The 13,992-nt window shown below is 40.4% G+C and overlaps 1 protein-coding gene across 1 annotated transcript in view; it reads left to right on the plus strand.

Annotated features, from left to right (window-relative positions):
- FOCAD (focadhesin) overlaps nt 1-13,992 on the plus strand; it is a gene marked incomplete at its 5' end in the record, with an annotated part of 102,206 nt that overhangs the window by 22,323 nt on the left and 65,891 nt on the right. The window contains 3 exons of the mRNA XM_084278295.1: nt 12,355-12,459; nt 12,855-12,956; nt 13,454-13,584. Coding sequence (XP_084134421.1) covers nt 12,355-12,459; nt 12,855-12,956; nt 13,454-13,584 — 338 coding nt within the window. The remainder of the gene's footprint in view (nt 1-12,354; nt 12,460-12,854; nt 12,957-13,453; nt 13,585-13,992) is intronic.

The raw sequence follows: 13,992 nt of genomic DNA on the forward strand, positions 1-13,992 counted from the left end.
TTAACCTTTGTTATCTTTCTGTCATTCCAATCATTCATACTTTTGCATTGTAATCAGGTTTTCTGGGTATTAGTTGTTTTATATTTCTAGGTTTAAATTATGTTAGTTCCAGGTGTTTTGTTTTCCGTCTTCAGACACTTGAAATTTGTTAAACTCTCTCTTAAAGACAAGGGTTTGGTTTTTGGATTGTATGGGGAAAAATCATTCTGATTCCTGTTCAGAGACACTGTAACAGATTGAAAAGCTTTCAGTGTTGAGAAAATTGCAGGGGCTTGGTGCGGAATGACTGATCAGGTTTGTGAGTGTTACCTGCACGTGGAAGAACGTGTTGAATCTGTTCATGGACGCCAACAGGAAGATTATTGCCCTGAAAACAAAACAGAAAAATATTACATCTTAGCCAAACTAACGTTAGCTGAGTTTCCAACAATACTTTGGAAGAAAGATCAAAAAATAGGGAAGGTGTTGAAAGGATTTTTCATTGTGGCATCTGTAGCGTAGCATTGATGTTAAATTTTTGTTGGGGGGTGGATTTTTCGTTGGGTGTTGGGGGTTTTTTTGCTGCTTTGTTGGTTTGGGTGTGTTTTGGTTTTTACCATGTTTGAAAGAATCATTGCATAGTTTGGGCTGGTGCAACCTTTGAAGGTCATCTAGCCCAAGTTCCTTGCTATTAGGGGCATCTTCAAATAGATCAGCATGCTTAGAGCCCCATCCAACCTGAGCTTGAGTGTTTCTGAGACATCTCTCGTGTCTGTTCCAGTGCCTCACCACTCTTGCAATAAAGAATTTTTATATCTAGTCTCAGTCTACCCTCTTTCAGTTTAAAACTATTATCCCTTGTCTTATCTTAACAGACCCTGCTCAAAAGTCTGTCCCCATTTTTCTTATATGCTGCCTTTAGGTACTTGAAGGCTGCTATTAACTTTACTTGCAGCTTTTTCTTCTCCAGGCTGAACAAGCCCAACTCTCTCAGCCTGTTTTTGTAGAAAAGTCCTCTAAACATCTTCATGGACTTCTTCTGGACCAGACCCATGTCCTTCCTGTGCTGAGGACCCCAGAGCTGAATGCAGTATTCCACCTGAGGTCTCAGGAAAATAGACTAGATATGGATGCAGGATATTGGCAAGAGATACAGTAGTGAAGGAAAAATTGCAAACTAAACTGCAGCACTTTCTATAACACACTTAAACCACATGTAGCTGTCAGTTTAATTGAGAGTTACTGGGTAATTTGCTGTTTCAGTACATCTGTGCCTGTGTAAATTAAATAGGGAAGTGTTGTGTGTTGCTCATTTTACTGTATTTTGAACGTCCTTTTGTCCTCTGCGTGCTGCTGTCAGTACAATAACATTAGTGAGTGTGGTATTTCACCTTAGTGAGTACACAGGTAGTTGCAGATTGAAGATGACAATGTTTACACAAGGCCTGAACTGTAATGTTGAAACTTGCTTTAGGAAGAACCAGTAAAGCAATGCAGCTTGCTTACAGTTCAAGGACAGGATCTAGTTCCCATATAGTTGTTTTCAAAATATTTATTCAGTGTCCTTGGTATACTCCTTGTTGAATTGTGTGTAGAACAGCTGCCCTGGGATGTTATGAGTCTGGTATTAGTGGGAGTGTGGAGCTGCTTTGATTCCTCAGAGTTAGACATTTGGTGGAGATGTACAAAACCAAGTGCTGTTGGTTGTTTTCAGGATATTTTTTCCCATTCTTACTATGGCCACTTATTTCCTTAGAATGGCTGTTATTTCATAGCACATAAATAAATTAATACTCTTAAACTATAGATTTAAAACTCTACTGTTCTGTTATAGCCTTCTACCAATTCTAGAGTATGGCTAAATAACACAAAACAACTGCGAATTAAAAAGCAGGAAAAAAAGCCCAAGAAAACATACAAGTGAATCAGTCCTGCAGAGTACTCTTCTCAGAGCAAAAGCTGTGGGCTTGTGTGGTCTGTGGTGAGAGAATACATTGCACTTAAGGGCTCTAGGTGTACTTTCCCTGACATTGTAAAACTCCAAACAATGTATGCTAGGAAAACCATTTACCAAATGGTGGTGGTATTGTTGTGGATCCACCAGGTACAGTGGCAGGTACTACTGATTTTAGAATGAGCATGGTGTAGATTTCATTCACTGTGCTGTTCCATAACTGTTTTGTTAAAAGTGGAAGGCTGGAGCATCTTTAAGACTATAAACAAGTGTCTGCTTCATACTTTTTAAGTTAGAATATGTGAACAAAAAACCAACTTCCACACTTTTTGTTGAAAGGTGAAGGAAACTATAGATTTGAATGTTGTTTCTAAAAATACAAGTTAGTCTTCTGAACTCAGGATATAGGTTTTCCTTGGTCATCCAATTCACAGCTAGAAAAAGGTGTTCTGCATTGCTAATAGTGCTAAGGTTTCTGTTGTGAAGTGTTAAATTGTTGTCAGAGGTCTGGGGTTTGGGGTTGTATACGCTGTAATGGATTTAAGTGGGTGCATGTTCTTTGATGTACATTACCAGTTAAGATTTTGCTAAAAAGTTTTCTTACAGTGCTGGGTTCAGAGCTTCAGTGCATGACATACTGACCATGCAGTTTTAAGCAAAAGTTGGAAAGCTGGTAGCATAAAAGTGATCAATCTCAGTTTCTCATCTCCAGGAAACAAACAAAAAAAGGAATCCTGTAATAAGGAAAGGAATAGGATGGTATTGATGGGAAATAACACTTTTTTTTTTTTCCTTACGTGCCATTTAGAGCTCTGGTTGAGAGGAGAGGTGTGCAGCTAATCAGTGGTGAGGGGAAGAATTACAATCTGATCTCAGCAATGTAATCCTAACCCAGTAGTCGGAAATCAGTCTTCCGGATGTATTTTCTCTTGTAACTGCAAGAGTCTGGTTTTTGAGGGAAGACACAAAGCTCAAGGTAGTTTATAGATGCTTTATTGAATTTTTTTTTAAGGTACTTATTAAAATTTCACTTTAACCCTTTAACTGGGAACTTCCTCATGGTGTTCAAAGGGCTGGAGTAAGCAAAATCAGTTGCTCCTGTGTGTAAAAGCAAAGCTTAATTTAGTTTCTTCTTGAAGATCCTTCTGCAATTCAGCACTTAAAACTGGTAGTACACCCCAGCTGTAAGTAGTTTGACAGGTCCACTAAGTAGCCTGTCACCAGGAATACGGGACTGAAGCTTTGTAAATTAATTAGCCTCTAGTAAAGGGTAGGTAAGTTAGGGCAACATGTTGTGACACCTGGAAGAGACATACACCTGCCCTATCCTGGGAAACTTCAGTTCTGGTTCAAACTGCTGCTAGTAAGGCAGTTTTCTTCTTATGACTAGCTGGCAACATAAAAACTACAAAGGTAACTCCAGGCTTTTTGTTGTGGATTATCTGGTTTTGTCTTTTCAGTGCCTCATAACTTTGCTGCAATTAGGTCTTTGAGTTGTATGATGAATCAGTAGCATATAATAGAAGGAGGAAAGGCATCATGATTTATTACCTGTTTGATACAGTTGTTCAAAATGCAACCTGATATTCATTTAAAAAAGCAATAACTTGCTGAAAAAAGATTCCTGAAGTAATATGGCACCTGAGCAGAATGGTCTGAACTCTTGACTGTAGGGAATGATATTCCAGGAGTATCCTGGAATAGCTCCACTGGCTTCAAATGAACAGTTTTAGAGACAGATTTAAATGCAAGTCAGCAGACTTACATAAGCTTTAGACAGATACAAGGAGAGGAATGTAACCTGAAGTAGTTGATGTTAATCGTGATGTGGGTGGGTTTACCTGCTTTGTTTGTTCTGCTTATTTTAAGCCAAACTGTTCTTCACCAATACAGTAAATAAGACTGATTGGACACAGCCTCTTGAGGTAACTAGGGTGGTCTGACTCCTTCAGAACTAAGCAGCCTGTCAGGCTGATGAAAAAGCCCTTCCTGTCACTGAGAAAGATGTCTCATTCCCAAATACATTGTGAAGGTGAAGTTCAAACTGCATCTTTTTCTGTTTCACTAATGATCAGCAGAAGTCCACGTGAATTAGAAACTGTTGTTTAAAATGTAGAACTTAAACCATAATTTGTTCTTCATGTCTTAACTGGCTGACATTTCATTTGCCATCAGGGACTGCCAGTGGTTAGCTTTTAGGTTTTTTTAATGACTGTGGACTTTAAAATACTTTTCTGCATAATATGTAAAGTATTCAAGTGGCTTTTTAGTAGTATCACATAAATCTGTCAGTATAATTAGCAATAGTAAGGGTGTTCTGCTGGGTAATATTTGGAAATTTGGCATGAGAAGAATACTGTGGTAACTGGGATGACATTACCCTTCTCAGTTTTTAGCTAAGTGCTGCCAAGGACACCTGAATATTTTCCACTTAGCAATATCTAATGCATTTTTAGATTATATTTTTTATTCCAGGTGATTCTAATGGTTTAAAACTGTGTCTTATGGTTGATGCAGTTGAGCTTGTGATAACCTGGCATCTGTCTTGACAAGTTATTTTTGTTTCTGAGTCTACTTAATGGGTCCACAGAGATTATTGTAGCGTGGCACAGTACTGGAAAGTTTATCACAACATTTCTTGTTGGTGCAGGGCAGCTGCTTGCAAGGCCAGAAGATTACCTTGTCTCTTCTTTCCATTGCACTTAGTTACTGCAGGAGGGGAGAAAGAGCTGAAGCTCATGGGTGGGGAAATAACTAATAAAATCAGTGGACATTGTACAGCTGCCATCATACCGATGACAAAGTTATACTTCAGGAATTGCTTTATTGTGTTTTATTCAGTTCCACATAAATTAAACAGGGCTTCATAAAAAACGATGAAGGTAAGTGGTAAAGTAGTGTTAATTTACCCTAATTAACACTATTTTAATGTCCTTTACATTAAAAAAGTGGAAAGCTTATAACAAACCTGTTAAACACTTTGAGTCTTCAGTTTCAGAAGGCTCTTTCTAAAATGTCCACATGGCAAAATGAACAAGTGTCAGTTTTGCAGCCAAACTGTGGACTACCTGTACTACAGTAGAAAACAGGTAAGTGCTGAGGTGCCATGGTGAGGGTCATGGCTTAAAAAGAATTTTTGCACGTAAAAGATGAGGGGTGAAGGATGGGTGCAAGATATACCTGGGGAAATTCCAGCTGGACTGTAGAGGAAAATTTTTCACAATGAGAACTGTCAGCCATTGCTGTGATCTACCTAGGGAAGAGATTAATTCCATGGTAGGACACTTGTAAGTTTCAGCTAGACAGGGTGTCAGGGGCATCTTGTCTGCAAAGTGCTTTTGTTTAGGTGGAGCTTTTGCCAAGAAATACTGGACCAGATGATCCTTGAGGTTTCTTCCAACTTAATATTCTGTAAGTCTACGATTCTGTATGAATTTTGGGGTGCTTTTTTTGGTTTAGTGATTTGGTGCCCACCAAAGGCATTCTATCACTCCTCTCCTTAGCTCGCCAGGGGACAGAAAGGATAAGGAAGGGCTTGTGGGTTGAGACAAGGGTAGGCAGAGAGGGATGGGGAATGGGCTTTGCAGTCAGTTCGTCTCGTGTCTCTGCTGCTCCGTCCTCCTCATGGCAAGGACTCCTCACACTCTTCCCCTGCTCCAGCATAGGGTCTCTCTCAGTTCTCCATGAACTTCTCCAACGTGAGCCCCTCTCACAGGCTGCAGTTCTTCATGATCTGCTCCGACATGGGTCCCTTCTATGAGGTGCAGACCTTAAGGACCAGACTGCTCCACCATGGGTCCCTACAGGTTCACAAGTCCAGCTGGCAGACCTGCTCTGGTGTGGGCTTTTTTGTCCATGGGCTGTAGGTCCTGCCAAGAGCTTGCTTCAGCGTGGGCTCTCCACAGGGTCACAGCCGCCTTCAGCATGGGGTCCCCCACAGGCTGCAGAGTAGTCTTTGCTCCAGCACTTGGAGCACCTCCTTTCCCTCCTTCACTGATTTCGGTGTCTGCAGAGTTTTTCTTGCATATTGCTCCTCTTTCCAGCTGCAGTGGCACCGGTTAAGTTGTGGGGGTTCCCCCCCCCCCCCCCCAACTGTGTTACCCCAGAAGCACTACCACCACTGCCGATGGGCTTGGCCTTAGCCACTGGTAGGTCTGTCTTGGAGATGGCTGGCATTGGCTCTGTTGGACAGAAGCCACCTTTGTAGCACCCCCTGCTACCAAAACCTTGCCATGCAGCCCAAACATAGTGATCAAGATAACCACTAATTGTGCTGCAAGTGAAACGCTGTTACTTTCTGCCTCAGATACTTAGTGGTTGTAGCTGTGGGTATTGAATTGAAAAGCCATGGGTTCTTGCCAAGCGAAATCTGAGTTTAATAATTGTGTTTCAAAACAAAATGGGGTCAGGAGGAGGGCATTAAAAATACAGTCATCATTGCTTTTGTGTTTATTACAAATCCAGAAGGGGAGCTCACAAAACACGATCTTGCATTTCGACGATGAATGTTGGCTTTCTAAGGGTTCTATTGTCTCTAGTAAATTAATGTAGCATTTAAAAAGCATCTCTATGTTTAAAATAATTATGGTGATTGATTTTGCAAACATTGTTCTGGTTATACTTTATTTTTGGTTTTTCGTGCTCTTTCCATGAAGAGAGCCTGAGGAAGACTTTTATGTATGTACCTTCTCCTTCCCTGCTGAGTAAAAGCCTTTTTATGGTGCAAGATTAGTGATTATATTAGATCTGGGTGTAGCTGAGGCATTTTGGAGTAATGGTCTGAAACATTGTGGAAGAAAATTGAGAAATCTTTTAAAAGACTGGTGAATGAAGAGTAGTGCATGGCCTTTTTAGGCTGTCTTAAATCACTGCAGAGGCTGCGCTGACACACGCTGTTCATGAAAGACTTAATGCAATCCTCTAATCGGATGAATTTTCTTGTTTTGCACAAACTGTTACTACACTCCATGTGAAACCAGCTGTGCTGCAGGAGGAAGAAATTAAGTCGTCTGACTGAGAGGTCACTGGTGAATAGTAGCACAAGATCTATTACCATTATTAGAAGATTATGAGGCTCTAGAGGACATCCGTTCTTTTATGGTCTTTCAGCTGCTAGAATGAGATATTGTAGTGGTAAATGACACCCTTCTGGGAAATCCATCTGAAGATACATTATTTTGTGTTCTTTGGGGGCTGGGAGTATGTTTTAAAAAAAAGTAAAATACATTTTTATTTGGTAAGAAAGCCTGTTTAAGGATATGATGAACTGGATTTGGCTAGCTCAGGTGATGCCTGATGGTATTGTTCTATGTCTGATTATATGAACTTATAGGGAAACACCAAGGTTGTTTCCCTACTGAGCTGTATACAACTATACAACTATATTATAGCCTTATGGACAGACCTTGTGAACAGATTCTTCATGATTGAAGCTTATTGGTTAGGATCCTGCAGGAGTGCATGAAACTTGAAAGCCTAGTTTTTGCTCTTTAAAAGGTACTCACCTTTTTTGGGAGCAGTTTATAGCTTTTATAAACAAAGTTATTTTCGTTTGTGCACTCATCTGAAAAACTGGTTCCTTCATTTCTGTGAATTGATGAGCATTTTTGGTTTGCACACTGGAGCAAGCAATGTCAGTGCTGAATGCGTTTGAAACACCAGGGAGACCCTGCATCCCTTATTAGATGCAGGAGGAAACACCGTGATGAAAGATGAGAAGGCTGAGGTGTGAGTTCTTTGCCTCAGTCATTAGTAGTAGGACCAGTCCAACAGAGGCAGCCCAACTCCCTAAGCTGGGAGACAGGGAGGAATGGGAGCAGAATTACTCCACTTCAGTCCTGGAGGAGATAGTGACCTGTGCACAACAGATGTGCACAAATCTGTGTGTCTGGATGGGATGCACCCAAGGGTGCTGAAGGAGCTGGCCAGAGTGCTCAACAAGCCACTGTCCATCACCTATCAGCAGTCCTGGCTGACTGGAGAGGTACCAGCAGACTGGAAATCAGCCAACATAACCCCTAGATACAAGAAGGGGTGGAAGGGTTATCTGGGAAATTGCAGGCCTGATAGTTTGACTTCAGTTCTGGGGAAGCTTATGGGGCAGATCATCCTGAGGACCACTGTGCAATACATGCAGGGCGCCCAGGTCATCAGGCCCACTCAACACATATTCATGAAGGGCAGGGCCTATTTGACTAACGTGATCTCCTTCTGTGACAGGGTGACCTGCTTCTTGGAGGAGGGAAGGGCTGTGGGTGTTGTCTACCTTGACTTTGGGAAGGCCTTTGGAACAGTTTCCTCCTGCATTCTCCTAGACAAGTTGTCTGCTGGTGGCTTGGATGCACATACACTTTGCCAGATAAAAACCCGGTTGGATGGCCGGGTCCAGAGAGTTGCATTAAACAGCTAAACCCAGTCAGCAGCTAGTCATGAGTGGTGTCCCCCAAGGCTCGGTGCTTGGGCCACTCCTGTTTAACATCCTTATTGATGATTTGGATGAGGGGATAGAGTGCACCCTCAGTAAGTTTGCAGATGGTACTAAGCTGGGTGGAAGTGTTGATCTGCTTGAGGATAGGGTGACTCTGTAGAGCAACATAGACAAGCTCTATTGATGGGGCAAAACCAATGGTAGGAGTTTCAGGAAGGCCAGGTGTCTGCCACACTTGGGCCACAGCAACCCCCAGCAGCACTGCAGGCTTGGGGAAGAGTGTTAGGAAGTATAGGAAGGACATCAAGGTGCTGGAGAGGGTGCGGAGAAGGGCAACTAGGCTGATTAGGGATCTGAACAATGGGTCCTACGAGGAGAGGTTGAGGGAGCAGGGGCTGTTCAGCCTGGAGAAGAGGAGGCTGAGGGGAGACCTTATCATGTTCTATGGCTACCTGAAAGGAGGTTGAAGTGAGACAGGTGTTGACCTCTTCTCCATGGTAACTAGTGCTAGGGCAAGAGGAAATAGTCTCAAGTTACACCAGAGGAGATTCAGATTGGATATTAGGAAAAAATGATTTGCTGAAAGAGTGGTGAATGTTGGAACTGGCTACCCAGGGAGGTGGTAGAGTAGCCATCCCTGGGGGCATGTAAAAATGGGTAGACAAGGCTCTTCAGGACATCGTTAAAGGGTGGAAAGCTAACGGTTGGATTCAATGGTATTGAAAGTCTCTTCCAACCTTGTTGATTCTATGATTGTATGAAATATAGTGCTCTTGAAAGTGTGACCAAACATTTGAAAGACAGTTCAGCTAGGAGGAAAGTGCAATTAATTCACAGAAGCCCTTTAAAGAGAAAGATTACAATTGGTACATGTATCTCAAGTATCTGTTGAGCTGTGATAAGAATAAAGCCAGGTGGTGAGACAAAAAAAAAAATTATTTGGAACCAAGAATAAATGGTGGTTCAGGTACTGAGGAGCCCCCTTCTGCAAGTTACATTAAAACCCTGTTCCAAGGTGATGCTGTGAGGTGAGTTGTATGTGTACTCACTCCTTTGACTTAATTTGGATAGAGCTATGCAATACGTGTGAAAGGAGCTTGCAGTTTAGAAGGTTCTTCACTGTCTTGTCATATGAGAGAAAATCAGGGAGAATATAAGAAATGTGGGGCGCACAGCTTCTCAGGGACTCTTGCTCTCAGAAGTGTCTTTTCATTATCTTTTAATCTTTCTTCTACAGGACTGTTTATTCTGGATGAGTTAAGTTTTTGATGAGAGGAAAGCAGACTCAGGGCAACTTGCAAAGAACTACCACTGTTCTTAGGAGAAGTTATGGCCATATAAACAGGAGTCATACATCTATCTCATAACCTGCCTTGAGTTGTTAGTGTGACTTTATACAGTTAATGATGATTTAGAAACACGTCAAAACCATCTCTGTCTACAACTGTCTTGGGCCACTTTGGACTGGTGAGACATAGTTGTTAGATTGGCCTGGGAGAGTGTTGGCTAAGAATGCTGGTTGGGAATTTTCCTCCCAGGGTCAGGCACTGGAGACCATGATAAAAAAATGCCAAAACAACCAAGTTTTGGTGAGTGACTTCTTGTAGTCCATTTTACCTTTAGCTTTAAGGTAAGAGTACTGATTATTATGGATTCAGCTTTTCTGAGTGTCATTTTTTGTCATTTAGAACTTTGCATTTTCAGATGAGCTATTCTTTCCAATGCCTTGTATGCTGACCTATGCTGTAAGATATTTATGGTTAGATAAACAAATAAAATTATCTCTGAAATTCTGAAAATGATGGATGTATTTTATAACATACTGGCTTTTGAAACCTACGGTTGCGGCCTAGATTCCTATAAAAGCATCTGTGCATATTTTTAATCTTCTGGTTGTGTAAATCTTACCAGTTTTGTGGTATGTGTGAGGCAGGATGTTTGAACCATTTTTAATTCACATTTTCTGTGTATAAAAATTTCAATTTATCTAATGTTAGAAGTCTTGCTTCTCCAGCTTTTATTTAGAAAACTAGTTGTTGTACCTGTACCATTGGAGAATCAAGTTTTCTCTTCGAAATATTTGTGCCCCCAGCTAGGGCTAAACCCTGAAAGCTTCTGATGAACATCCTGACTCATCTGTATCACCGATACCATGTTTCTATTTTACTCATCTGCCATTCAGTTTTTATGTAAAAATATGACTTAAAAACTAATTTGTACATGTTGTGGTTTAACCCCAGAAAGCAGTTGAGCCCCATGCAGCCACTCACTCAACTTCCCCCCCTCTTGGGATAGGCAAAGAATGGGAAGGGTGTAAAGTGAAAAAACGCATGGATTGAAATAAAGGCAACCTAGTAGGTAAAGCAAAAGCCATGTGCATAGGCAAAGCAAGACAAAGTATTTATTCTTCTCCTCCATGGGCAAGCAGATGTTTGGCTACGTCCAGGAAAGAGGGCTACATCATGTGCAACAGTTACTTGGGAAAGCAAAAGCAGTAACTCTGAGCATCCTCTCTTCCTCCTCCTTCTGGCAGTTTCATTGCTGAGCACATGCCATACGGAATGGGGCATCACTTGGTCAGGTGGGGTCAGCTATCCTGGCTGTGTCCCTTCACAGCCTTTTGTGTACTCAGTGTACTCACTGGTGGGGTGGTGAGAAACAGAGCAGGCCTTAAAGCTGTGTGAATGCAGCTCAGCAATAGCTAAAACATCAGTGCATTAGAAAGGCTGGTTTTCTGTCAAAATTCCAGAACACAGCCGTATGCAAGCTAATATGAAGACACTTAATTCTGTTCTAGCCAAAACCAGTAAACAACAAAAGCTGGAAAACTGACCAGTTTACCTTCAATCCAAAGGTCTGGAAGGATCTGAGGGTGCTACCTAAAAGGATGCTTTCAGTTTGGAATAAATAAGTGGGCAAAGAAGCCACTGATAAACTTGTATTGAAAGTCCTCTGGGTGTGAAAGTCTACTCAAATGAATGCTACCTTAAACTCTCAGCCACTTTCATGATGACTACCTCTACACATGACAGACATAAACCTTGGGAAACAGAGGGAGGAAGACTAATCAGTTAGTAAAAAATTTGGGGGAATTTTGTGTTGGGATTTACTCTATTTAAGTATTTTGAAAACCAGAAAGAATAATGTATTTTAGTGAATTCCTTTGGTATTAAATATAGCTTCCAGAATAAAGGTGTTAAGCCTGTAGAAGCATGAATTTGGATTGCTTAGCTGTAAAGATAGTAATGTTTTGTAGAGCAAACAATGTTTTTTGGTATCTTTAATTTGAAAAAGTAATTACCCAGAGCTCTTAGATTTTTATTCATTATTCTTGCTCTGTAGTTTCTGTGGACCTGTGTACAGTGAAAAGTTTTAGCATCTGAGGACATCTCCTCATGTAAAAATGTGTATTGAAAGGATGCTGTAGCAGAATTTCTCACTTACAGCTGTTTGAACCACTCTATAAACAATCTATATAAACCACCCTAAATAAAAGGGGAATGGAGGCAAGTAAGTCTCTTCTCCTTCATTGTCACTTCAGGGGCAGGTCTCTCAAAGTCTTGAACCATATAGTGAAAAATGCAGTGGAATATGCTGTACTTAATGGGAGATTTGTGGGATATGATATGACAAACGAATTGCAATGGTTCCTTCATTGATTTACTATGTATTTTAATGTACCATTTTCAGTTACATGTTCTTTCAGTATGCTTGTAATGGAATTTCAAGTAAAAATTAATTTATAGTGGAAATTGGATTATTGTAGTGGTTACAGTCAAACATGCATAACAAGATGCTTTCAAGATGGTAGGCTAAAAAGAAATGCGTAGAAATTCCACTGAAATTACAGACTTGAGAATTTCTCTTTCCTAATAGCAGAAAAAATAATGGAAAAAAAATTCTATATATGTTCTGACAAATTCACTGTCTTTTATAAATACCATGTTGGCAACCTAGTTCCAAGTTTTATTTCCTGCTTTCGTTTGATTTTTAGGTCCCAAATCTGATCCCAGTTCTTATATTTAAGTTGGGAAGACCTTTGGAGCCTGCACTTTACAGGGATATATTGTATACATTGCCTACATTAGGTGTACACAAGGTGAGAATGAAAATTTATAATAAAGCAAAACCTGTATCAATAACAAGTCACCTGAAAATATTTAGAACTATGCATACCTTGCTTGAGACAATTGATTTGTAAGCTTCAGATTAACTTCCTAATTTTTTGGATGAGATATGACATTTGTTTTCAAGAGTGAGCTGTACATTTTGTTTTATTGTCTGCACTGTATCATAATTGTATATATAAAATACAGTGGTTCTCTTGAACTTACTTCTTGTTAAAATTTTTCAGAAAATTGCATCCAGTTTCTTGCTGACATCACAGTTGGACAGTTCCTTGTTATCCTTAGGTTTAAAATAATGATTTGTAGATTTGCCTTTTTATTCTTGGACGTAAAAGACAAGAGTGACATCTGCTTAAACTTCGTTCAGGTGTGTGTGGGTCAGATTCTACGCACCATACACATGCTGGGGAGCACGCCGAAGCTTAGAGCGGTCACTTTGCGGCTGATGACGTCCTTATGGGAAAGACAGGTGAGAAAGTTCTTGTAGCATCACTAAGATAAGTGTAGTTGAAAAAGTCATTACCTCTAGCTAAGGCAGGCAGTTAATTTTGAAACACTACTTACACCAGTTCATTATGAATAGCAATATAAAGTAAATGGTGGAAGAGGTGCCTATATTGATTCTGGTTTAGAGAAAAATGTCAATAGTGTGTCTTTCATGAAACCCACTTTTCATTATGTCTTTGTCTGGAATTATGGGAATTTTTGGAGGACAGCTTTCTGCTTTTCATAATGTGCAGCAAGAACAAGACCTTAGTTACATGGCAATAATTTGTTTTTCTGTTTATAAAGTTTGGTCTGCAAAAGGCAGTTAGATACCAGTGCAGCAGTAGAAAAAGAAGAAAAGTCAAGTATGATATGCAATAAAAGTGGTATTTAGAAGTTGTCTAAAAGCGCTAGCAATTGAAAATCCTGTCACCAACTTTTGAAGGTGTGATGATAGCTTTTAAATTAAATCTTTCCTAGGATCGAATTTACCCAGAATTGCAGAAGCTCTTGGTGGTGTCTGATATGCCCTCTCTGTCTGCTGACAAAGATGCTCAATGGGAAAAAATGATTGCAAAAGCTGCTTGTATAAGAGATATATGTAGGCAGAGGTAAGTGCAGGTATTATCCATGTTATTTCTTTGTGAAGGAAAGCAATAATCTTTTTTCTTCAGAAAAGATGCTTATTTATTTTTACCTACTCTTACAATAAATGCGGGTAATGTTTTTCTAGCAGTATGAGACTCTGACATTGCTGGTCTCAGCAGCTGGTAAGTTTTGGGGTTTATATTACAACTAATGGAAAGAACATATAAATAATGTGAAAATTAAAATCACAGAATGTATTAGGTTGTAAGGGACCTTTAAAGGTCATTTAGTCCAACCCCTCTGCAGTAAGCAGGAACATCTTCACTAGATCAGTTCACTTAGAGCCCCATTGAGCCTGACCTTGAATATCTCCAGTGATGGGGCCTCCACTACTGCTCTGGGCAATCTGTGCCAGTGATCTACCAACCTCA

Source organism: Gallinula chloropus, assembly GCF_964237585.1.
Source record: "Gallinula chloropus genome assembly, chromosome: Z".
Classification (NCBI taxonomy): domain Eukaryota; kingdom Metazoa; phylum Chordata; class Aves; order Gruiformes; family Rallidae; genus Gallinula; species Gallinula chloropus.